Below are 27,807 nucleotides of genomic sequence, written 5' to 3'. Positions count from 1 at the left end.
AGTTTTGTGTCAACTTGACACAGGTTGGAGTTATCACAGAGAAAGGAGCTTCAGTTGAGGAAATGTCTCCATGAGATCCAGCTGTAAGGCATTTTCTCAATTAGTGATCAAGTGGGGAGGTCCCCTTGTGGGTGATGCCATCTCTGGGCTGGGAGTCTTGGGTTCTATAAGAGAGCAGGCTGAGCAAGCCAGGAGAAGCAAGCCAGTAAGTAACATCCCTCCATGGCCTCTGCATCAGATCCTGCTTCCTGACCTGCTTGAGTTCCAGTCCTGACTTCCTTCAGTGATGAACAGCAACGTGAATTAAAACATTAAGGCTTCTTCCACGTCAGTAAGCACTGTGCATTTCAATTAGTGTGGCAAGATCCCCAAGCAAGGTGGGAAGAAACTGAATAAACCCTTTCCTCCCCAACTTGCTTCTTGTCATGATGTTTGTGCAGGAATAGAAACCCTAACTAAGACAGTTACCCATGCTCAAGCAGATGACTTCACATCCATGAGCATTCAGGCAAGACCAATTGGGCTCTGAGCTATTAAAGGAGAGAGAGAGAGAGAGAGAGAGAGAGGACATGAGGTAGGAGGAGAATTTGGGGGGGAGAGGGGAGGGAAAAATAAAGACAAAATACATTGTGTATATGTATAAAATTGTCAAAAATAAATGAAAATGTTTTAAAATAGTATTCAGCATTAACCTTATGTCAGGCATTTTGCAAAATACTGGTGATCTAATGAAGAATGAAGCATGTTCTGCATCCAACAAGCTATTCAGAAGCTTCTGTGCTCCTTAGACTTGATTTTGCCTTGTTTCATTGAGTTGGGTTTTTGTTTGTTTGTTTGTTTTTTGTTTTTTGTTTGTTTTGGTTTTTTATGTCCCCGAGCAGAAGAACTGGGGGAAAACTGTACCATTTCCCTCAGTTCTCACAAATGACAAGTTAAAATGTCACAGACATTTTCAAAACGGCAGAGTAAGGACTTTTGAAAATCTACTCTTACAAAATAGTACCAAGACCTTGAGAATTTCCTTAAAATCAAGTTTTTGGGGTTTTTTTTTCCCAAAACACTAGAAATGAGCCAAAAGCTTCCAACAATCAGAGATGAATTTATCCAAATAAACCAGCTGACTATTGGGAAGAATAGCAAGTTCTGCAGTATTTTAACATGCCCTATTCCCATCTTCCTTTACCCAGCCCACAACAACATCGAAAGCCAAAAGTCCCTGTTGGCCACACTATCTGTAAAAATTCAGCACCTGGCACCAACTGGAGTGAGCCGAATGGTTTTAAAATAACTCCAAATAAATCTATCCCTAGAGAATTATCAGTCTATGACTGTCAGGCAACTCTCTATAAAGAAAAGTATCTGTCACAGCACTTGTCCTCCTACACCTGAGTCAGTACCAACATCCCTTTTACAAGGGCATTTTGGAATACAGAAGCAACAGTTTTTTAATATCTAGTCAGCCTGAGGTGGACCATAATAGTTGGGGAAAATAATCGAACAAACAACAAAGGCAATCTGAATCCAACAACATATAATAAGGATCCCACACCTAGCCAAGTGGGATGTATCCCAGGAATGTGAAAGTAATTCCCCATAAAATCCTTCCATGTAATGTAGCTGTGGACGGAGGAGTAAAAACCGCAAGATCGTGTCACTTGACACAGAGAAGACTCTCAGCAAAATCCAACAATCTTTCATGGTCAAAACATGTGGCAAGTGTGAATAGAAGAGAATGTCCTCAGCAGATAAATGGAAAACTACAAAAGACCTTTTGCCCTAAGATCTGAATTAAGACAAATATGCCCACTCTCAGTACTTCAATCAGTTCCTCACTTTACCAGAGATAGTTCTTACTTCAGTTAGATAAGAAGCACAGCTAAACATCCAGTTCAGAAAGGAAGAATTAAAAGTCTGTTGTGAAGGACATGATCTGGTATAGAGAAAACCCTGAGGAACGAACCAGAAGACGGATTCTTTGTACCAAGAGAGATGGCTAAGACTGCAACCTATGATATCAACATGCAAAATCAGTCAGCAATTACCATGCCAGATTTTGTTTTTCTCTGAGCTCTGAACTAGGCTTCAACAGAACAGACCAAACCAAAATAGTCCCTTCCACTGACTGTCACTTAATGGAACCAACACTTTGAGGATCCAGATAATATTCAAAGTAAATAAGCTGTTTCATTTTGTAGAATACTGGTTCTCTCAATTTATGAATCATGACTAAAAGCTCATTAGTGCTATAAATACATTGGTTACAAATCTTATCTCTTGGTAGCTTCTATTCACTATCAATAAAGAATCCAAAATTAAATTAGAAAGAAAATAGCATCAAAGTTAATAAAGTGTTAACCAATAGAATTAATGAATGGAATATAAAACCTGTAAACTGAAAACTATAAAAAATTGTGGGAAGAAAATAAAGGCTAAATAAATGGCTATTTCAAACTGATTAACTTAAAATTTTAATAATGTTCAAAATTATGTGACTAGTAAACAGCAGAGCCAGGAGTTGAAACAATATAGTTTATAGAATTCTATAGTCGAAACCATTAGCTGTGCTTTACACTCATATCTGGGCTCTACTGAAAGGCAGGTACCTTAACTAGCTAATATAATGTGCTAACTGGAAGCTAATAATAGTATTTAAATACCTTTAGATACTGCCACTTCCTTAATATGTGAGTAAAACATCAATGTTTCTCTGACAGCAGGTAGGGATGTATGCATTTCAATCAGGGTGGTAAGGTCTACAAGCAAGATATGAAGAAATTCAGCTTTTTGTTGTTGTTGTTTCTCAGATCATACTACCTATGGATTATCAGAGAACACAGTGTTTATGAACTTATCCCATAGACTCTACCAGACTTTGGTATCATTTCTGACTGTTCTTCCTACCAAGAAATGTGCCTTGGTGTCATTGGCACCATCTTTAAAATGAATTTTATCTATTATATTATAGAATGTATTCTATATTACAAACCGTTATACAAACATGAAAACATGCATATACTCACTGTTCTCAATACTAGTCTGCATTATTTATGATGTCTCAAGATTAGATCCTTTTGATGAGTTTTTTTAACCCCTCCATACCCTCCAGTCTAATCTAGTCATTTAAAGCCACACCAAGACTGTTTCCTAGGTGGGCCATGCTCTTCTTCACCTCTATCCATGCGTTTACTTACATTATCCTCTCTGATTTTGTAGCTTACACTATTCCCTTTCTTCTTCGGGATCTAGCCATCTCCTATACATCCTTTAATACTCCACTCAGGGGAGCTGATCCTTTGCCACAGTTACTGGAGCTGATCCTATGCCACAGCACTCCATACCCAAATATTGCAGAGAAAGAGCTGGTCTCCCAGGAGTGCTGGCACACCTGTGAGCAAAGGATCCTTCCAGTTTCCATGTACTCCCGAAGCTAAACCTATGTCAGAGCTCTCCATAGCCAAATTCCTCCCAAAGAGAACTGGTCTCTCAGGAGTGCAGTCACACAGGAGGGACAAGCCACAGTCACAGACAGCAAGACCACCTAACATCAGCGATAACCAGATGGCAAGAGACAAGGGCAAGAACATTAGCAACAGAAACCAAGGCTACTTGGAATCATCAGAAACCAGTTCTCCCACCACACCAAACCCCTGATACCACAACACAGAGGAAAAGCAAGACTCTGATTTAAAATCACATCTCATGATGAAGATAATGGAGGACTTTAAGAAGGACATAAACAACTCCCTTAAAGAAATACAGGAGAACACAGCTAAAGAGGTAGAACTCCTTAAAGAGGGAACACAAAAATCCCATAAAGAATTATAGGAAAACACAACCAAACAGGTGACAAATTGAACAAAAACATCCAAGATCTAAAAATGGAGGTAGAAACAATAAAGAAAACACAAAGGGAGACAACTCTGGAGATAGAAAGCCTAGGAAACAAATCAGGAGTCATAGTTGTGAGCATTACCAACAGAATACAAGAGATGGAAGAGAGAATCTCAGGTGCAGAAAATTCCATAGAAAACATGGACACAATAATCAAAGAAAATGCAAAATGCAAAAGGATCCTAACTTAAAACATCCAGGAAATCCAGGACAAAATGAGAAGAACAGACCTAAGGATAATAGATATAGATGAGAATAAAGATTTTAAACTTAAAGGGCCAGTAAATATCTCAAAAAAAATATTGAAGAAAATTTCACTAACCTAGAGAAAAAGATGCCCATGAACATACAAGAAGCACACAAAACTCCAAATAGACTGGACCAGAAAAGAAATTCCTCCCAACACATAATAATCAGAACAACAAATGCACTAAATAAAGACAGAATATTAAAAGCAGTAAGGGAGAAAGGTCAAGTAACATATAAAGGCAGACCTATTAGAATTACACCAGACTTCTCACCAGAGACTATGAAAGCCAGAAGATCCTGGACAAATATTATACAGACTATAAGAGAACACAAATGCCAGCCCAGGCTACTATACCCAGCAAAACTCTCAATTACCATAGGTGGAGAAACCAAGGTATTCCATGACAAAACCAAATTTACACAATATCTTTCCACAAATCCAGCCCTTCAAAGGATAATAAAGGGAAAACTCCAACATAAGGAGGGAAAATACACCCTAGAAAACCCCAGAAAGATATCCTTCAACAAACCTAAAAGCAGATAGCAGCAAGAACAAAATCCTAAATCTAACAATAAAAATAACAGGAAGCAACAATTACTTTTCCTTAATATCTCTTAATATCAATGGACTCAATTCCCCAATAAAAAGACATGGGCTAACAGCCTGGATACATAAGCAGGACCCAACATTTTGCCTCATACAATAAACCCACCACAGGGACAAAGACAGACACTATCTCAGAGTAAAAGACTGGAAAACAATTTTCCAAGCAAATGTTCCAAAGAAACAAGCTGGAGTAGCCATTCTAATATCGAATAAAATGGAATTTCAACCCAAAGTTATCAAAAAAGACAAGGAGGGGCACTTCGTACACATCAAAGGTTAAATCTACCAAGATGAACTCTCAATTCTGAACATCTATGCTCCAAATGCAAGGGCATCCACATTCATTAAAGGAACTTTAGTTAGGCTCAAAGAACACATTGTACCACACACAATACTAGTGGGAGACTTCAACACCACACTCTCATCAATAGACAGATCATGGAAACAGAAACTAAACGGAGACACATGGACACTAACAGAAGTTATGAAACAAATGGAGTTAACAAATATCTATAGAACATTTTATCCTAAAACAAAAGGATATACCTTCTTCTCAGCACCTCATAATACCTTCCCCAAAACTGACCATGTAATTGGTCACAAAACAGGCCTCAACAGATACAAAAATATTGAAATAATCCCATGCATCCTATCAGATCACCACAGACTAAGGCTGATCTTCAACAACAACATAAATATTCGAAAGCCAACATTCACGTGGAAGCTGAACAACACTCTAATCAAAGATAACTTGGTCAATGAAGAAATTAAAGACTTTTTAGAGATTAATGAAAATGAAGCCACAACAAACCCAAACTTATGGGACACAATAAAAGCAGTCCTAAGAGGAAAACTCATAGCTCTGAGTGCTGACAAAAAGAAACTGGAAAAAAACATACACTAGCAGCTTGACAGCACACATAAAAGCTCTAAAACAAAAGGAAGCAAATTCACCCAAGAGGAGTAGACAGCAGAAAATAATCAAACTCAAGACTGAAATCAACAAGTAGAAACAAGAAGAACTATTCAAAGAATCAACCAAACCAGGAGATGGTTCTTTGTGAAAAACAACAAGATAGATAAACCCTTAGCCAGACTAACTAGAGGGCACAGAGACAGTATCCTAATTAACAAAATTAGAAATGAAAGGGGAGACATAACAACAGAATCTGAGGAAATCAAAAACATCAACAGATCCTTCTACAAAAGCCTATATTCAACAAAACTGGAAAACCTGGATGAAATGGACAATTTTCTAGATAGATACCAGGTACCAAAGTTAAATCAGGATCTGATTAATGATCTAAACAGTCCCATATCCCCTAAAGAAATACAAGCAGTCATTAATAGTCTCACAACCAAAAAAAAAAAAACCAGGACCAGATGGGTTTAGTGCAGAGTTCTATCAGACCTTCGAAGAAGACCTAATTCCAATTCTCGTCAAACTATTCCACAAAATAGAAACAGGAGGTACTGTACCCAATTCAATCTATGAAGCCACAATTACTCTGATACCTAAACCACATTAAGACCCAACAAAGAAAGAGAACTTCAGACCAATTTCCCTTATGAATATCAAAGGGAAATACTCAATAAAATTCTCGCAAACTGAATCCAAGAACACATCAAAATGATCATCCATAATGATCAAGTAGGCTTCATCGCAGGGATGGCTTAATATATGGAAATCCATCAACGTTATCCACTATATAAACAAACTCAAAGACAAAAACCAAATAATCATGTCCTTAGATGCTGAGAAAGCATTTGACAAAATCCAACGCCCATTCATGATAAAAGTCTTGGAAAGATCAGGAATTCAAGGCCCATACCTAAACATAATAAAAGCAATATACAGCAAACCAGTAGCCAGCATCAAACTAAATGGAGAGAAACTTGAAACAATCCCACTAAAATCAGGGACTAAACAAGGCTGCCCACTTTCTCCCTACCTGTTCAATATAGTTCTTGAAGTCCTAGCCAGAGCAATTAGACACATAAAGGAGATCAAAGGGATACAAATTGGAAAGGACAAAGTCAAAATATCACTATTTGCAGATGATATGATAGTATAGGTAAGTGACCCTAGAAAATTCCTGAACAGAACAGCAATGGCTTGTGCTGTGAGATAGAAAATCAACAAATGGGACCTCATAAATTAAAATTGCAAAGCTTCTGTAAGGTAAAAGACAAAAAATAATAATAAAACAAAAAGGCAACCAACAGATTGGGAAAAGATTTTTACCAATGCTAAATCCAATAGGGGGCTAATTGTTGGGAATTAAAAGGGGGGGCGGGAGTGCCCTGGGGAAGAAAAATGGGGGGAGAAGTCCAACCAGAGTTCCTGTGCTCTGGGCAGGGGATGCAGGGAGAGCTGCCAGATGCTTTTCCACTCAGCTGGGCGGGCATCTAAGCCTATGACCCCACTCGGCAGAGGGTGAATAAGGGGCAGCCCCCGACCGGGGAGCCCCCCCCGAGGCGACACCCTGTCGCCCTAGGGTTATAGGAGAGAGGGATAAGGGAAGAGGTTCCCAACACTGACCAGAGTGCACAGCAGATCTCCATGGAGCAGAGACTCTCTATGGTTTAAGAGCTTTATTATAGAAATGCAGGGGGAAAGATAGAAGGTAGAAAGAGGAGGGGGGAAAGGCTAGAGAGAACGAGAGTTAGAGGGAGAGAGGAGAGGAGAGGGGAGGGGAGGGGAGGGGAGGGGAGGGGAGGGGAGGGGAGGGGAGGGGAGGGGAGGAGAGGAGAGGAGAGGAGAGGAGAGGAGAGGAGAGGAGAGGAGAGGAGAGGAGAGGAGAGGAGAGGAGAGGACAAAGAAAAAGGAAAGAGAAGAGAGGAGAGAAGACAAAGAGAGGGGAGAGAGGGGTAAGAGGGAGACAATAGAGCAAGAAGTAAGAGCATAAGAGTAAGAGAGTGAGGTGGGGGCTGGACAGTCCTTTTTATGGTCTTCACTGTTGCTAGGTAACTGGGATGTTTAGCCTGAAGGTCAAAAGCTTGGTCCATTGTCTATGTGACTACTGACCACGCTTCTCTTGAGGGGGCTGTGGGAGGTGGTAACTTAGACAGGGACCAGAGTTCCAGGAGCATGAGGAAACACCTACCGTGTCATGAAGGTGAATTATGACCATCGGGATTCAGACCTCAGCTCGACTGGAGACCAGCCTGGAATTCCCCACAACTAATATCCAATTTATATAAAGAACTCAAGAAGTTGGATTCCAGAAAACCAAATAACCCCATTAAAAAATGGGGCTCAGAGCTAAACAAAGAATTCTCAACTGAGGAATACCAAACAGCTGAAAAGCGTCTGAAAAAATGTTCAGCATCCTTAATCACCAAGGAAATGCAAATCAAAACAACCCTGAGATTCCACTTCACACCAGTCAGAATGGCTGAGATCAAAAATTCAGATGACAGCAGATGTTGGCGAGGATGTGGAGAAAGAGGAACACTCCTCCATTGTTGGTGGGATTGCAAGCTTGTACAACCACTCTGGAAGTCAGTCTGGAGGGTCTTCAGAAAATTGGACATAGTACTACCAGAAGATCCAGCAATACCTCTCCTGAGCATATACCCAGAAGTTCCAACTGGTAATAAGAACACATGTTCCACTATGTTCATAGCAGCCTTATTTATAATAGCCAGAAGCTGGAAAGAACCCAGATGCCCCTCAACAGAGGAATGGATACAGAAAATGTGGTACATTTACACAATGGAGTACTACTCAGCTATTAAAAACAATGAATTTATGAATTCTTAGGCAAATGGATGGACCTGGAGGGCATCATCCTGAGTGAGGTAACCCAGTCACAAAAGAACACACATGATATGCACTCACTGATATGGGGATATTAGCCCAGAAACTTAGAATACCCAAGATATAATTTGCAAAACTCATGAAACTCAAGAAGGAAGACCAAAGTGTGGATTCTTCATTCCTTCTTAGAATGGGGAACAAAATACCCATGGAAGGAGTTACAGAGACAAAGTTTGGAACCAAGACTGAAGGAAGGACCATCCAGAGACTGACCCACCTGGGGATCCATCCCATAAACAACCACCAAACCCAGATACTATTGTATATACCAACAAGATTTTGCTGGCAGGACCCTGATATAGCTGTCTCCTGTGAGGCTATGCCAGTGCCTGGCAAAAACAGGAGTCACAGTCATCTATTGGATGGAACACATGGTCCCTAATGAATGAGCTAGAGAAAGTACCCAAGGAGCTAAAGGGGTCTGCAGGCCTATGGGAGGAACAACAATATGAACTAACCCATACCCCCCAGAGCTGTGTCTCTAGTTGCATATGTAGCAGAGGATAACCTAGTCGGCCATCAATTGGAGGAGTGGCCCTTGGTCTTGCAAAGATTCTATGCCCCAGTATAGGGGAATGCCAGGACCAGGAAGTGGGAGTGAATGGGTTGGTGAGCAGGGGGGTGGGGGAGGGTATAGGCGATTTTTGGAGAGGAAACTAGAAAAGGGGATAGCATTTGAAATGTAAATGAAGAAATCATCTAATAAAAAATGGAAAAACGATTCTGAGACGACTTTATCTGCTATGATGAGGCATATTTCTAAGGAGGAGACTCTAAACTGTAAAACCTTTTTTTACAAAGCATCCTACTCTTTATACATCCATTTTCCTCAGTAGATATGATACTCTCAGTTGTCTTATTTCTTTTCTTTTCTTTTTCATTGCATCTTTAGATTTAGTTTTCCCCTTCAGCTTCCCTATATCTTCTTGGGCTTCTTTGGCATAGTCTGTGATGCCTAGTGTCTTAGTCAGGGTTTCTATTCCTGAACATACATCATGACTAAGAAGCAAGCTGGGGAGGAAAGGGTTTATTCAGCTTACACCTCCACATTGCTGTTCATCACCAAAGGAAGTCAGGATAGAAACTCACACCAGGCAGGAACTTGGAGGCAGGGGCTGATGCAGAGGCCATGGAAAAGTGCTGCATTCTGACTTACTTCCCCTGGCTTGCTCAACTTGCTTTCTTATAGAACCAAGACTACCAGCCCAGGGATGGCACCACTCACAATGGGCCCTCGCACCCTTGACCACTAATTGAGAAAATGCTTACAGATGGATCTCATGGACGCATTTCCTCAAGGGAAGCTCCTTTCCCTGTGATAACTCTAACTTGTGTCAAGTTGACACAAAACTAGCCAGTACACTAGAAATAAAAAGGATCTGTATGATTTGTTAATGAATTTGTGGAAGGGACGATGAATTCAGAGGATAAAAATATTTTACAAATTAGAAAATATTTTGGACCAATGCCTGGCAAATACAGAAGTAGATACTCACAGTCATCCATTGGACAGAGCACAAAGTCCCCAATGAAGGAGCCAGAGAAAGTACCCAGGGAGCTGAAGGGGTCTGAAGCCCCATAGGAGGAACATCAGTATGAACTAACCAGTGCCCCAGAGCTCCTTGCAACTATACCACCAATCAAAGAAAACACATGGTGGAACTTGTAGCTCTAGCTGTATATGTAGCAGAGGATGACTTTGTGGGGCTTCAATGGGAGGAGAGGCCCTTGGTCCTTTGAAAGCTCTATGCCCCAGTATAGGGGAATGCCAGGACCAGGAATGGGAGTGGGTGGGTTGGGGAGCAGGGGGAGGGGGAAGGGATAGAGGATTTTCAGAGGGGAAACTAGGAAAGGGGATAACACTTGAAATGTAAAGAAAATAATCTAAAAAAAATAATAAAAGTTTTATGAAAAAAGAAAATACTTTGGTATAGTGTGTGTGTGATTGTTTTACCTTTGTGAATGTATGTGTGCCATATGTGTGCCTGTGTCCATAGAGGTGAGAAGGAGACATTGGATCCCCCTGGAACTGGCGTGTTACAAATGGTTGTCAGCTACCACGTGGTTCCTTAGAACTGACCTGCATCCTCTACAAGAGGATCTTAAACACTGAGCGATCTTTTTAAGTCACAGAGATTATTTTTTTTTCAGTTTCCTAATTTCCAACTGCTTTAGACCTAAAAGCATATGGTGGCTTAAAAGCTATAGAATTTTCTCATGAATTTATCTCAAGGTAAATATTCTTGGTCAGCAGAATAGTTCTCTTCCTTGATGATAGTAAGGGGCGTGGGCTCTCAAAAACTCCCCAGATGGAGTATAGCCACAGAGGAACACTCATGGAACACTTCTATGGGCTACTCCTGGAACTTCTGCACATCATTTCTCTTCCTATTTGGTTAATGAGAACTTAGTCACATGGCCAGGGATACTGAGAAATATCGTCTACCCATGGAGTAGACTAAGGAGGAGAATGACTTGATTGAGACTTTCTGGTCGTTGTAAATATAATAAGAAAGTTGGGATAGTTTGCCTTAGGTGTTAGGTAAATGATGGAAGAGGTTTCTGTCCTTTGTATTAGTATGCTACATGGTGTAGCTATGTTCATCTGTCCCCTGGGAAGCTTGAATAGTCAAATGTAGGCAGTATTTCAAATCATGGTTGACAGCTGAGCTCCCTATTGACTCACTTACCAGGAAGTAGCAGCTGAAGGGTGACTTGCATTGCTGATTATTCCTTAATTATTAATCACTGACACTTTGTAAATTGCCTTAAGTCAAACCCCAGCTGGGTTAGTATACAATATTATAGTGTTGACCCCCAAATATTTTTCCTGTGTTGTATGTCTAGGCTAGAATGGATATTAGATAGATAGCAGAGTAGCAACCTTATTTATTGCAAACCAGCCAAGTGATACTCAAAACAAAATGGGAAAAAGGCAAAAATCAAAAAGGGAACTAATTTCCATTTCAAACCATAGCCACAGGCAGAGTTTATTCTCTGGCAGTTTGCGTTTCCCCAAACCAACTGTACACTTGACAGTGACCTCATGTAGGATAAGGGAATGAATAGAAGTAAATCAGTCTGAAATAAAAATCCTCAGGCTTCTCAACTGAGACGCACATATATTCCCAGGGAAATTTAGAAAACTGATATCCAGGCTCAATCCTTCATTACCTTAGGGAGTCTCAGCCCATCCGGAATGGACCTGGTGAGCTCGATTTTTCAATGTGCTTTTAATGACTCTGTCTTCTCTGTGTCACACGGGCTTTCGCTGGAGAAGACTGTGATGGAAGTATTATGAGCATTGACTTTTTCCTGGGCTGATCTCAGGTGCCTAACTTGTTCTTTTCTTTTCCCAGTTTGTCGCTCAGCCAAACTGCCAACAATTGCTAGCCACCTTGTGGTACGATGGCTTCCCTGGATGGCGGAGAAAACACTGGGTAGTCAAGCTTCTGACCTGCATGACCATTGGATTCCTGTTTCCTATGCTGTCCATAGCCTATCTGATCTCACCCAGAAGCAACCTTGGGCTTTTCATCAAGAAACCCTTTATTAAGTTCATCTGCCACACAGCATCCTATCTGACCTTCCTCTTCATGCTTCTCCTGGCTTCTCAACATATCGTCAGAACAGACCTCCATGTTCAAGGACCTCCCCCAACTGTTGTGGAATGGATGATACTGCCTTGGGTTCTAGGTAAGTGAAACAGAACAATAATGACTATGCTGTCTTCTAGTCCCACTTTAAAAACTACTGGACATGCATTCAGTGGAATGTGTAGCTCTGACTAAAGACCCCTCTAGTGAGCCTGTATTGAGAATCTAAGAAATGTGGTTCCTTCTATCCTAGGTTCTTCTGATCACTCAATTATGCATAAGCCATTGTAAAATAAGCATATTCTCAGAGTTTGCATCTGCTCACCTAACATCTTTTAGGATTGTAAAATAAAAAATGGGTGTTAGTTGGCTTAGGGGAGAAAGCTTTGTGTCAGTCACTATAGGCTTCAAGGAAACTAGACAGGGCAAGCACTGAGTATTCTATTTAAAACACCCTTTGCTATAACCAGGAAGCACATGGATTCTGCTGATTTCTTGTGTTTGTGTCAATTTCATAGAATCCTAGTTCAGGATCTATGTACTTTTTGAATACTGGTCCCACAGTCAGAAGAAAAAAACTGAGAAATTCACTCTGACCATGGTAAAAGTTGATCTCCCTGTGATCTTCAGACATAATCAGATGACACTGACCTCTCCAGTACATGCCATCTTCTATGTCTATGTGACTCAAACTCTGAACCTCAAGCTAGCATTTTGAGCATGATTTGGGATTTTATCATTGACATCTTAAGTCTTACCCTGAGTCTAGAAGCTAACAGTATCCCTAAGTGATCCATACTTAAAGTCTGGTAATTGATGGCCTTGACCATGGCCACATAGCTTTACTGAAACATCTCTGTCATCAGGCAAAATTTCTCTCTCTCTCCCTCTCTCTCTCTCTCTCTCTCTCTCTCTCTCTCTCACACACACACACACACACACACACACACACACACACACACACACACACACGGGAGGAGAAGAGAGAAAATAGATCCTAGATTATTTGGGGTCACAATGCATAACTTAAGTAGTTACATCTGGCAATGTGATCCCTGCAGTACATCAAAACCCAGGAAGAGCTTTTCTCCTTAGCACCCAGAGAAAAATAATGATAGAACAATACTGACAAAGTCAATTTACTATAGTCCAAAATGAAAAGAATGGGAAATCCGGTGCCTAAAATTTCAGTAGCTAAATTAAAGCTTAAGCGAAACCACAACAGCCTCAAATTATGAAGAACAAAGTGAAAAATAAATAGTTTAGGGAGTACTTATCACCATCAGGGGAATGGAAATTAAAACTACTTCAAATTTTTATTTCATCCTAGTCAGAATGGCTAGCATCAAGAAAGTAAGTGATACTAGGTATGGGGTATGGAGGGGGTGGGGAAGAGATATCATTCACTGCTTGGGAGAGACTTCTGCAGGCAATGTGGAAATCAGTGTGATGGAATCGTCATAAAACTATGCTATTCCTGGGTCAGGTATCCAAAAGGACCCAATATCCCACCACAGAGGCACTTGCACATCAGTGTTTCTTGCTGCACTACTGTCAATAACAAGGAAATGGAACCAGCCTAGATGCCCATGAAAAAAATGGCTGAGTAATGAAGACAGGGTCCATATACAGAATGGGAGTTTGTTCCATTGTAAGGAATAGGCAAATTGTGAAACATGCAGGAAACTGGATGGATCCAGAAAATATTAAATTGAACAAGGTTACCTAGTCTGAGAAAGGCAAACACTTCATGCTCTCTTATATGAGTGTGACTGAATGTGGGGCATACAAACAGAAAAAGACCATGAGGTAGAGAAAAGAAAATAGAACATACGTGACATGAAAGTGGAAAGTCGAAAGGGGGCTACCAGGGATAGAAGGGAAAAGGAGCGAGGAGAGAGAGGTGAGAAGAATGGTTAGGAACATCGAAGGCAAATTATGCTTTATGTTTGAAAAACAAAAAACAGAAAAGTGAAAAGCATACTAGCTTTTTTTTTTTTTTTTTTTTTTTTGTCAAGATTGGGAGATGAGGTAGCCAAAGAAAGAAAGGTAAGAGATCTCTTACCTGCTGGGCCCAGTTCATTGGTTCATGCCTCTCATCTTTATTCATTTGGGGGACTTCTGTGGTGATGTTCAACACTGCCTTGATATAGAAATAAACTTACTGCCTCCATTCTTTAGGTTTCATTTGGGGGGAGATAAAGGAAATGTGGGATGGTGGATTCACGGAATACATCCATGATTGGTGGAACCTGATGGATTTTGCAATGAACTCCCTCTACCTGGCAACTATTTCCTTGAAGATCGTGGCCTATGTCAAGGTAAAATGGGATGTCTACCATCTTTCTTCCCCTGTAATTTTGGCAGAGTTATGTCAATAAACTTTTGCACTGGGCGCAGAAAGAGTTTATGGGGAAAACTATTGAGTGTCCCATCTATTCTAGGAAATACTACAGAGACCTTTTTCAGTAGTGTGTAAGTAGTATCAACTTATGCAAATCCAGTGAAGAAAGGAACATTCTTTTTCCAGAGGAATCCTTAAGTTTCTCAGACTCTCAGGGTAAAGTTGTCTTCAGCCTTCAGTGCTTAAACATCTATAACATTCCTTCGAAGAATACTAATGCTCACTAAATGCACTACCTCCAAAAAGCCTCTTACCCGTTATCACTTTAGTAAAATCAGTTATTTTATATTTGACTAATATTTTCCCTGCTGTAGCCATTGGTAAGCACTCCTCCTTTTGGAGATACACAGGACAAAAGTGATCCCTCTGTAGTACAGATATTGTCCCCTCTCCTTTACCTTCTGAGTCATTGTTTCACAGAGCCAACATCCCCACTTCCCCACCCATTCTTTGTATAACAAGCAGCATAACCCCAGAAACTGTACAACACATGGGTTCACCTACAATTCACCTACAATTCTTCTTTATGTCTTCTGTCAGGATAATTTTTCAATTTGTTAAAATATACACAAATTTTTATTATCACTCACCCTACATCCCCCTACCGGTTCAGAAAATGTCTATACTGAGCATACCCTGTCATCTTGATACTTTCCCCATACATAAGCACCTTGAATTATTCTGAAAATTATTATTAAATACGTACAGTTTCACTTTTAATGAGACCTATAAATGAGTACAGTCTGGTTGTCTCATCAACAGAGATACAACTCATGTAAGACGACCTTCCCCAAGCAAAATGAGACAAGTGTGGAGTAAAGTTCCAGGTACCTCTCCACAGGCCACTATATCTGGGGGTAACCACAGGTCTGAATCTAGGTCTGTAATTTAATAATAGAAGGCATGGCTATGCTCCTTCTACCCTGCTTTGAGTTTTTCCCCACAAGGTAAGGCTGACAATTCATTTCCCAAGATGTCTAGTCAGTCATGCTTTTGGTATTCAATTTCACATTGAAGACTTTTAGAATGGGAATATGGCTGTCCCCCAAGTCTCCAACAACTTCGTTTATTTTTACATCCCTAATATGCATATTGCATAAATTGTAAGACCTTGAGAGTTATATAGAGCATGAATATTGAATGCATTCATGAAACATTTTTGAAAAGAGCCCAAGAGTATGCCTTATACGTGTGTCGACCATTTAACACATGCTTACAACTTTCTTAAAAGAAAAAGCCTAGTGAAAGAAAATGTTTGACTCTCTGGTGATCCTGCCTGGGTTAACTCCATGTCCCCCTGGCACTCTGCTGGCTAAGTATCACAGTTTTCCTTTTCAACCATGCACTGTGTGTATTACGAATATTTTTAAAATAATTAATAAAATATTATATTTTTAAATCTCCTTTATAAGTAGAGACACCATAACTTAACAATCTTGAACTTACTAGGTTTTGTTTAACCAGAAAAGTTTAGAATAAATGATGAAAAGAATGATTTTAGTCTGGGGTATTAAAATGTGTCTACAGATGCTCAACATCAGCTAATTACATAATCTTCCTAATTTCACTGGAGAGGTTTCCAAAGAGCTAAATACTTCTCCATATCAATGTATAATAAACCCACTCAACTAGGCTTCTAAGTTCTGCCTCTTAACACTAAAAGAAAACACAAACAAGACATGTCACATGCAGACTTTCGATTTTTAAACATATTTATGTGTATGGATTTTTTTGTGTGTATGTGTGTACATATGCTTAGTGCTCAAGAAGGCCCGAAGAGACAGACTCATCCCCTAAACTTGGAGTTACAGATGGTTTGGAGCCACCATGTGGGTATTGGGAATTGAATGCAGATCCTCTACAGTAAGAGTGGCAAGCAGTCTTAACCTCTAGTCCATCTCTCCAGCCCCAAGAATTTAGATCTTTCAAACTAGAACTTCGTTTTGTAGTCCTCTCTTCCACAAAAATGCAACCAGTTTAGACATTCCTTTAGGAGAATGAGATGGAAGTTTCCCACCCCCTGGCCCCCATTGGAACACTTCAAATCACTGTTGTTCCAGGGCAATATGGAAATTAAATAAGACGAACTTGCCTTTAAAATTCCTTAATTTATTAACTAATTAATTAATTTTAACTGTGTGTGGCTATAAATATATTCACACATAATTGTGAACAAGTGCTGTTAAATGTCTTCCTCGGTGGCTCGCCACCGTCTTTTTTGAGACATGGTTTCTCACTGAAGCTGGAACTCACCATTTCACCATTTCAGGTAGATGGGTTGACCAGGAGGCCCTGGGATGCACCTGTTTCCACCCTCCTCCCCAGCAGTTGCACTTGACTTTTATATGTGTGGTAGAGATCTGAACTCAGGTTCTCTTGCTTTCACAGATCCAAGTTGGTTTGTTTTTGTTTTTGTTTTTTTGTTGTTTTTTTTTGTTGTTGTTGTTGTTGTTTTTTACTTCTTAGAGTGTAAAATTAGTTAAAATACATACTCCTCCTCACAGGGATTAAAGCAACACGAACCAAAAGATATTCACCACAGTAACCCAAAGAACAACTATACATATGGCTGACCCTCAGTGTCCACAGGGAACCCTTTGAATGAGGAATAGTTAGCCTTTCATCTTCTAGGATATCACTTCGGTCCATCCCTCCTTCACCTTGATTAATACACAGACTAGATCTAAACTGTGCTGAGTTGTGGGCATTTCTTCAACATTTACTTTACTAGAGACATAATTACCTCTTCGTGTCCATGCTATCATGGAGTTCCCCACGTCAGCTGATCCATCTTCAGATTTTTATTTTGGGGTAACAGAATGTAATTCACACCTCTTTGAAAAGACGTGGGGCCAAGTTTCAAACTGCAGTCTGTTTCAAAGAATGCAAGAAATGTCATGTATTTCCCAGTATCACTAACCTAGCTTAATTAAACATGAATTTAATCTCTCCTCCCACCTGTGAGGTTGATCACCACCAACCAATCCTTCCACCTCTCAGAGTTTTAGTCCTGCCTCTGATAAATAAGCAAACTAAACTCCATTGGTTTTCAAGCCTTGGATTCCATGAAAACATATCTTCAAGCAGAGACTTACAAAGAACTACAGTATATGATATAGCTCAAAGAGCTAAATTTGACATAAAGAATGGGCCATCTAGTCTGCTTCTTTGGCTCCCACAATGGCCGTTAGATGTCTCCATTGAACCCTGAGGGTCTAAGAAATACAGTTTAAATTTTACAGTACTAGATCAGGAGTTATTAAGCTCTGGTCTATGAACCAAATTTGGCTCAATGTCACATCCATTCATCTATGTACTGTCTTTGGTCACTTTAGTGCTACAAAGGGAGTGTTAAGTTATGACAGAGACCTACAGCTGACAAAGCCAACGTACGCATTATCTGGCACTTGGTGTTGATGTCTATCCTAGATGAACTCTAACCTTATTCCCCACACCCATCACCTGTCTGCTAAGGAGTTCTCCAGAGCTATAAGATGCAGACTAGAGATGTCCAATGAGAATTGTCTTTCACACTTCTGCACATCCAGATTCCCCATCCTGTGGGCAACAGACTTCCCTGTGGTAGAGAGAGGGAATGGAAAGTCAAATCAATTCTATACTGTGATTCATTCTCATTTTGAAACATAGGTTCTGTTTGGTTATCAGCAAAGAATTGCCATCTCTCACATAGATCTCAAAACTTGGACCGACCTTTGTAACATCTGTGTTGTGAGATCAATTCCCATTTGAGTGACATTTCATGGAAGCAGTGCTAGACTTAATGTTGAGGGACCTGGAGTTCAGTTCTGTCTCTGCCACCAAATTTGTTGCATGATATTTAGCAAGCCACTCTGGATTTCAGTTCCTCTATTTGTAAGCCAGGCATACCACCCACTTGCTCACTGTGATGCAAAAAACTGGTTTGGGTTTCCTTTCCTTTGAAGAAAAAATGGAAATGTATGGGAAATTTGGCTAAGATTATAGAAAACTGATCAGCCTCCAAAACATCTATCTGAAACAGAAGCACATATGTGGCACAGTCTCTCTGATTCCTCTGACAATGAAGAATCTTGGATACACACAAGTGATTTTAACACCATCAGTTTTCTTGGTTGTTGGAAGTGAAGTACACTGGGAAGCGCCTACAAGATAATTTGACCCCCAACACTTTTTCTCAGGAAAGATGCCTACATTCAGTCCTGAGAAATTGTGATGCTTAAATGAGAGAGCAAAGTAGTTATTCTTCAAATTAAATTCCAGGCAAAACCTATCATGTCCTTGGGAAGGTTAATGATCAGTTCCTTGTTTTTCCATACCATCCTTCCTTGTGGAATAGAGAGAGTCAGTCGTGCAGATAAATATTGAATCACAAACATGTCCAGCGGGTGGGAATGGTGTTATCCTTTTTTATTCTGAAGGTAAAGGGTACAGGCAGTTTTAAGTGATGATCTCCAAATCGGAGTCCAGTCCTCACCATCTCCCACTTCTCCATGAGGCTATTCCTCACATTCCAGAAGACAGAGGTCTTCAAGAGGCTGGAAATAGGCAACCAACTCTATAAATCTGGCTATTCCCTTTCCTCCAACTTCCTGCTTCTTCATTTGCACTAGAAGGCCTTTCTAACTTGTAAGGTTGTTAAAGAAACAGCAAAATACATCCATATGCTGCTAAGTGGAGAAGTACTAAATTTGCTACCTGGAAGGTTGACATGCCATTTGCAATGGTGGAGAATACATTACAAACTGCTAAAAATGCAGCAGAAAGCTCTGAGGAAAAGGCTCCCTAAGGACTCTCTATCAGCCTGAAACTGCAAGCAGCAGAGCCATGAGGATGAACACACAGGAGGCTGCCTCTATCCATTATCCTTCAGTAACTTCAAATTAACCGTGTTTCAAGCCAAGCTGAGGGGTTGAGGTATAGGTCTGAGTTGAAATTTCACTAAGAAGTGAAAATAGTTTGGTACCCACTAGCTTGGGCACCCCAATGGCTCCTTTTCAGAAATACTCAACAACAATCTGGTAAGCCCGCAGTTAGAAAATGTCTGTTGATAAACCACAGGTGGCTGCTGCAGATGATGGCTCTGAGATTCCTTCTGCTATGTATATATGCTTGGTATATATTTGGATAAGAGTGGGAGGGAGAGCGTTATTAGCACTGTGTACTGATTGAATGGGGCAAAAAGACAAACAAACAGTGACATGCAAGAATAATTTTATGTAAGCGGAGTATAGAGTACATATTGTGTGTGTGGAAGGGTGCAAAGGGGAGATTTTTGGAAATACTCACTGTACTTCTCATATTGTGCACTTGTGTGTGTTTTTTTCCAGTATAATGGTTCTCGTCCAAGGGAAGAATGGGAAATGTGGCACCCGACTCTGATTGCAGAAGCACTCTTCGCAATATCCAACATTTTAAGTTCCTTGCGTCTCATATCCTTGTTCACAGCCAACTCCCATTTAGGGCCTCTGCAGATCTCTTTGGGACGAATGCTGCTTGATATACTCAAATTTCTCTTTATCTACTGCCTAGTACTACTGGCTTTTGCCAACGGACTGAACCAGCTTTACTTTTACTATGAGACCAGAGCTATTGATGAACCTAACAACTGCAAGGGGATCCGATGTGAAAAACAGAACAACGCCTTCTCCACGTAAGATGTGCACCGCTCTTTCCTCTGTTTTCATTCTGTCTTCCTTTTTATTCTGTTTTCCACGCACAGCTTCATCAGTATCTCTTCATGAGAGAACAGAGCTATCTGCAGATCTACCCAAACGGTCTAGTATAGAAGAAAATTCTTCCTTCAACATAGGAAAGTAGCATTAGAAGAGAAAGAGATTTAACAGAGACAGAGAGAGCCATGCTGATTCCATTTTTAAAAAGGTAGTTCTAAGTATTTCTTGTAGTGCTCAAAGAGTGGTAGCCATGAAGGATGTGTAAGCACAAGACTATTCATAGGATACTCATGGCTACAAAATTAACTTCACTACTGTAAGTCAAGCTCAAAGCAGAGAAGACAAAAGTATCTTAATGAACTCCCTTTTGCATGCAAAGTAAGACAGACTTGAGGCAAAATTATAGTCAGCTAGCCTACTAGACCAACTTAAGGATTGGAGGGGTGGTGGTGGCTGGAAATGACTCTGCTCCAATTTGCAGTATAGAAGGCAGCTCTTTGCCCCGGAAACCACAACTTCTAGAAAGGTAATTTCTGTGCTTGTGCTTCACCTTCCTACTATAAAGACCTGCTTCTTTGGAATTTTTCCACCCCCTGAATGGCTTTAGAATGATGAGAATAGAACAGAGAAAGAAAAAGAGCAACTCGATGTAGTTGCACATGTTATATTCTCTCAGAATGCAGGAGGCCAAGGAAGGAAATTCATGAGTTTGAGAATCACCTAGGCTGCACAGTGGTACCCCATCTCAAAAGAGCAAAAGCAAAAAGAAGGGAGGATGAGATGGAGAGAGGGAAGGAGTTTTGAAAGGAGAGAGGGAGGAAGAAAGAAAGAAAGAAAGAAAGAAAGAAAGAAAGAAAGAAAGAAAGAAAGAAAGAAAGAAAGAAAGAAAGGAAGGAAGGAAGGAAGGAAGGAAGGAAGGAAGGAAGGAAGGAAGGAAGGAAGGAAGGAAGGATGACTCATGCAATTCTCTTAGGTTAGGAGCCCCACTTCAGTGTCCTTTACTTTGTTCATCTTAACATCCATTCTGTAGACCCAAAGTTTCATCATGATCCTTAGTCATTAAACTAATCATTGCACATATACATACACAAATCTTAGAGGTATAACGTGAAGTTCTGATATATGTGCACCGTGTCCAATGGTCAAATCTGGATAATTAGCATCCTCAGCACCTAAAGTCTTTCTTGTTCCTTTGTGGTGAAACAAACAGAATCTCTTCTAGCCAGTCTGAAACATACAATGTGCTACTCTAATCTGTAGTCTCCCTATCGTTTTAGAGATCACCAGACCTTCTTGCTCCGATCCAACTGCAACATTGTTTAGGTTGTCCAAAGTCTCCCACCTCTCCCACCTTCCACTCCTTCTCGGCCTCTAATAACTACCACTCCACTCTGTACTTCTACAATGTCAATTCTTTTACATTCCATATATAAGGGAGATCTTACAGTTTTTTGTATGGCTGGCTTATTTCACTTCACGTTAATAACCTTTACATTCGTTCATGTGAGCTTGTTTAGATACCTCATACAAAGAGAAGCACTTGGCTAGTCATTCTACATGCTTCTCAAGACATAGAATGTCTGCGACTAAATCACTTATCTCCGTAGTCACTCTAACTTATTTTCCCTTTAATTCCTCAGCTCATTAGATGACAGCAGCCAGAATCCTATAAGTCATCTGACATGCTTACACTATTCATGAAATACTGAGTGTTTCCACTCACCCTGTCAGTTTTACTTTCTAAAGCTCCTACAAAACACACACACACAGAGAGAGAGAGAGAGAGAGAGAGAGACAGAGAGACAGAGAGACAGAGAGACAGAGACAGAGAGAGACAGAGAGAGAGAGAGAGACAGAGAGAGAGAGGTGGGGGGAGGGAGAAACAGAGACAGAGAGACAGAGACAGAGATGGAGAAGCAGAGAGACAGAGAGAAGCACTGTTTAGGTTCAGGCCTAAATCCTGAGGACTATAGCAACAGCCTCTTAAGTGGTCTCCCTGCCTGCAGTCCTGTTTCCCCTCATAATAATGTCCCTCCACACTCTGTGGAAACTTCTATCAAAATCCCAGTATCACCAACCCCAGCTTCGCGCCTATCCAGTCTACACCATTTTCCTCTATAAACCCAACTTCTACCATATCATGCAGGGGCTCAGAAATTTGAACACAGGCCTCTACACACTTTTCCTTCATAGTCATTTTTCTGCTCCCCAGAGACACAAAAGCTTCTTGTCTCAGCTGCATAGGTCTTGAACATAATGCAGTATGTCCTCTGCCTGGAATGCCTGTCCTCATAGTTGAAGTTGGATTTCTGTTGCTGTAATAAATGGCCCTGACCAAAAACAGCATGGAGAAGGAGAGCTTTATATTATCTTATACCTCCAAGTCCCAGTCCATCCTTGATGGAAATCAGTGCAGTCACTCAAGGAAGGAACCTGGAGGCAAGAACTGAAGCAGAAACTACGGGGAACTGCTGCTTACTGGCTTGGTTCCAGACTCATGATCCACAACTTTTCTTAAATAACCCAGGCCCTCATGCCTAGGGATGATACAGTACACAGTAGGCTAGAACCTCCTCCATCAATTAGCGATCAGTAAAATATCCTCACAGAAAGGCCCACAGGCCAATTTGATGGAGGCAATTCTCCCGAAGAGGTTCCATCTTTCCAGGTGTGTCAAGGTGACCACCAAGACTAGCCATCACACCCACCTAGCCAGTTTGGAAAACTCTTCTCCATCCTTCTAGATTTTAAGTGTCACCCATTCTAATTCCTTTTCTTACCCTTTTTCAGCTGTAGATTTCTTCTGTTGCCCTACAGCATTGTAAACATGTGTCTTCTATAATATGTAACCTTCTGTATCTTAGTCATCTGTCTCTGTCCCCACTAAACTGAGACTCCCACCGTAAGCAGGTTTGTACTTAACCATACATCAGCCCAGGACTTAAAGTTATTCAAAATCAAAGACCAGTGATAACTATCATTTTTTAAAGATTTATTTATTTATTATATGTAAGTACACTGTAGCTGTCCTCAGATACTCCAGAAGAGGGCATCAGATTTTGTTAGGAATGGTTGTGAGCTACCATGTGGTTGTTGGGACTTGAACTTGGGACCTTCGGAAGAGCAGTCGGCGCTCTTAACCACTGAGCCATCTCACCAGCCCCAATAACTATCATTTTTAATCTGGAGATAATTATAGATTTACATGAGTGCAACCATAAGAAATAATATAAGAGGAACTTATGGAGCTTCTCTCAGATGTTTCCCAGTGATAACATATCATATAGATATTATACCATATCACTTGGAAATAAATGTTGGGAAGTTTGGTTGACCTTGTCTAGAGTCACCAGCTCTACAGGAAAGCCATTTACAACACGGACAGACGTGAAGCAATCCTATTTTTAATTGGAGATCATTTGCTTCTATTTCTACTCCATAGGCAGCTTAAATTGTCTGTCCAGCTCTGCCACTCTACTGATCACATTAAGCCTGTTTTCAGCAAAACCCTTTGGCTTATTTTGCTATTGCTCCTCCAGCACTTGGACAATTGGTTGAAGAGCAAAGCTATACATGGTTCTCTTTTATATTCCATCTGTTCCTTTCAGCCTATTGCTTCTGCTGTTGAAATCTTTTCAAATCTCTTTTATTACATTTTGTTGGGGGGGGCACGGGGGCACATATGCCCCAGCCTGAGTGTAGCAGTCAGAGGATGACTTTCTTTCTTAATCTTGATTCTTCATTTCAATCTATTAGCTATCCTTCCCAGTCCTGTGTTATCAGAAAATTATGAAGCATGCCATTGATTTTTCACACAAAGCCTGGGTAGTTTGTTAGATAGCCTTTGTCCTTGCTAGGTAGACAGTAGGGCAGCTATTCAAATAATACCTATGAAGATCATACATAAAAGGTGTCTATATCAAAAACTGTCAACATTTTTCACCTATGTATTGTATTCATGTGTGTACACGTGTGGGTGAGCATGTACCATAGTGTATTGCGGAACAACTCACAGGAGTAGCTTTTCTCTCTCTACCATGTAGGTTCTGAGAATCGAACTCAGGGCATCAGGTTTGATGGTAAACAACTTTACCTGCTGAGCCATCTCACTGGCCAATATAAAAATTCTAAGACACAAGAAGCAGGTGTATTATTGTCACAACTATGTAGTACGAAAGACAGAAATGAATAATAACTTATAAAGACTCAAAAAACCTACAGGGAGCATAGGAACATGAGGATAGATGGCTTAACAATAGTAGTAATGAAAATAGTTAGTGGTTGCGCGTGCTCTGAAGTCCACGTACTCTTATAAATCAGGTCTATGTGAACAAACACACTTTATCCTCCTGCCCTGGCCATGAGGTAGTCAGTCTTATTATTACCCATTGTATGTATGAAAATTAGGGCACAAGGCAATTAACCAAGCTGCTTCCAGTTGCATAAATCCTAAGTGGCAGAGCCATAATATCAACCCAGACATATAGGCTCTAATCTGCCCTTGTACCGGGAATATGGGAAGATAACTGGCTCTGTGGAGCTACATATGGTCCTGGATTCTAATGTGTAAAAACCACCACCAAGCCCTGGCTGTGCCCTCATAGCAGAAGTAGATTTCTGCACCTCATAGCTCCCTATTTTTAACCTTCTGCTGATCTGTGTGATACAATGTATTGCTTAGCTCTGACTTCCCATGTCCTGGCAATTCAGAAGAGGTGCTGAGAATGCAGGTCTGCTGGTAGAGAGCTTACCTGCTATGCACAAAACCTGTGCTCTATCCTCAGCATCACATAATCTCAGTACAGTGGCACAGATCTGTACTACCAGCACTTGTCATAGCCTCTGCTTCTCACGCCCTGGCCCCTGAACTATAGACTCCCATCTTTTTTTTTTTTTTTTAGACTCCCATCTTACTGTCGATTTTCAAATGCTTAGTCACTTAGTATTTACTTGCATCAAACAAAATATAAGCTTTGAAATGGGGATAAAAATAAGCTTTGAGAAGTCTAGTACTAGAACTGACCGGCACCTATCAAAGGTGAAGAAGAATAGGAGGGAGGGGGATGGGAAAGCTTGGCCAATGGGAAAGGTGTTGTACTAAGATAGGAGCAAGGAGCCCTGGTGTTCTTGTCCCCAGTAGGATGACTCTAGATAAGGGCAGTATATATTCCACACTGGCTAGGAGATGGGATTTTAGTGTTTTACCACAAAGAAATGACAGACGCTAGAGGCATGAAAGATGGCAATTAACATGATTTGGTCATCACATAGAATCTCCCTGTATCAAAATTTTACCCCACCAATTTGTGAAATTATTACATGCACATTACAGATGACCTAAAGCAATCCAATGAGATAAGTTCCTGTTTTTTAAAGCAAGCCAATTCTTGGGCTAGGGGTGGAGTTCAGTGCTAAAAGACTTACATCGCATGTACACTGTCCTGGTTCCATCACCAGCACTGCTCAGAAAAAAAAAATAGTGTGAGGATAACTTTTTTTTTCCCATCTGAGTCAGGGTCTCATGTAAACCAGTCTACCTTCCAAATCACTGTGTGGTTGAGGACAACAATGAATTCCTGATACTCCAGATTCTACCTTACAAATGAAGAAGAGTACATTTTTGAGCAAACTAAAAAAAAAAAAAGTATTCATTCTTAAGAGTAGTTTTTCTGCAATTTTTCTTGCTTGGGAAATGCCCTATGTGCCATCATGAGCCGACTGCACTGTATTGCTCCAGGCAGACTTTTGCAAAGTCCCATGTTTGGGTATGGAGACTAAAACAGGAAGCAATAATTTGTGAAGCCATCTCATAGAGACTGATGTAATGACTTGGCGAGGTCACACAAACCTGCCCTTGAATTCTGGCTCAGCAGTTACTAGCTCAGTGTCCTTGAGCCAACCAATCTCTGAATGTAACATCATCAATAAGAGTAAAGTTTTCTTTTGATTTATTGATTTCTCGTTTATGAAAAAGCCACAATTTCCTCCACAGATTTTTGAGATCCTGTAGTTTTCGTCTAAAAAGCATCTCTTGGCTATGTCTCTAGGGTCCCCATCACCTATTTTCCCCATTTCTTGGCAGTGCCGCATCACTTTATAGATTAGTAACACCTATGATAGTGGAAACGCTGCTTTTCACAGTAAAGTTTTATGAGTCATGATAATAATGAATTCATAAAGCTATAAAACATGCCAGGACATGGTGGTGCATGCCTTTATTCCGAGGAATCAAGAGGCAGAGGCAGGCAAATCTTATTGAATCTGAGGCTAGTCTAGCCCACACAGTGAGTTCTTGTCAATTTTATTTTTAAAAAGAACGTGCAAAGCATGCATAAAAAGTGAGGTCTTAATAATGCTCAATGTATATATCATTAAAACATATGACTTATTATTTTGAGATTCATCATGCTCTTCCGCTGACCTTAATAGTAGCTGAGCCCTATGAGAACCACGAAGTAGCAACTTTGGTCTCAGGTACAACACAGTGATGGCGATCATATTTGTGGGCCTCTATACTCCATGCCCTGGACCAAAACCAAGGTAGAGAAGAAAGGCAACGTGCCCTCATGCTTACTCAGTGAGTGAGAGGAAGCAAATGTTAGCTGAGATTTCAACATGGTGCAGCAAAGCCTAAGCTCCATATTACTTTTTTAAAAATTGTAATTACCTGTAGGGGTGCGTGTGTGTGTGTGTGTGTGTGTGTGTGTGTGTGTGTGTGTGTGTGTGTGTGTATGTCAAGGTAGACATATGAGTGCAGGTGCCTACAGAGGCCAGAAGAGACAGAGTTCCCTAGAGCTAGAGTTACAGACAGTTGTAACATCATCCTAGAAACTGAACTTGTGTCCTCTAGAAGAGCAACACGTCATCTTAACCATTGAGACATCTCTCCAGCCCTGCTCAAACTTGGAAAGCTCCATGTTCTATACTCTGCTTTTACTAACCCCAAATCATTAGAAAGGTAATAGATAACATGGTCTGGAGGTGGGAAATAGCATTTGACAGAGGAAATAGCCCATGAAATCAGTTCTGAGTGAGCGTTTTTTAGTTTGAGCAGGGTTGGAGAGATGTCAATGGTTAAGATGACGTGTTGCTCTTCTAGAGGACACAAGTTCAGTGTACTGAGAGGGGAGAGATAATATTCCAGGTAGCAGCACAAAGTGTCCAAATGAAATGAGCTGTCTATCCTGTTGTGTTAGGAAAGAGACCAAAATACAGGAGATACATGAGCAGGCCACTCTCCCTGTCCAGAATCTGGCTGCCACCTCATGTTTGCTCTCTTCTTGTACCCTCCTTAGAAAACTAACCTACTCTTTTTTTTTCTTTTTTTTTATTAGGTATTTTCCTCGTTTACATTTTCAATGCTATCCCAAAGGCCCCCCATACCCACCCCCCCATCCCCTACCCACCCACTCCCCCTTTTTGGCCCTGGTGTTCCCCTGTACTGGGGCATATAAAGTTTGCAAGTCCAATGGGCCTCTCTTTCCAGTGATGGCCGACTAGGCCATCTTTTTATACATATGCAGCTAGAGACAAGAGCTCCCGGGTACTGGTTAGTTCATAATGTT

The 27,807-nt window shown here is 40.7% G+C and overlaps 1 protein-coding gene across 1 annotated transcript in view; it reads left to right on the top strand.

The window, feature by feature from the left end:
* The window catches only part of Trpc5 (transient receptor potential cation channel, subfamily C, member 5), a 310,854-nt gene that overhangs the window by 248,430 nt on the left and 34,617 nt on the right, over window positions 1–27,807 (top strand). The window contains exons 4-6 of the mRNA NM_009428.3: window positions 11,930–12,266; window positions 14,348–14,487; window positions 19,898–20,220. Of these exons, the coding sequence (NP_033454.1) occupies window positions 11,930–12,266; window positions 14,348–14,487; window positions 19,898–20,220 (800 nt within the window). The remainder of the gene's footprint in view (window positions 1–11,929; window positions 12,267–14,347; window positions 14,488–19,897; window positions 20,221–27,807) is intronic.

The sequence above is a fragment of the Mus musculus genome, chromosome X (assembly GCF_000001635.26).
Source record: "Mus musculus strain C57BL/6J chromosome X, GRCm38.p6 C57BL/6J".
Classification (NCBI taxonomy): Eukaryota; Metazoa; Chordata; class Mammalia; order Rodentia; family Muridae; genus Mus; species Mus musculus.
This window is presented reverse-complemented; position numbering and strand designations above follow the sequence as displayed.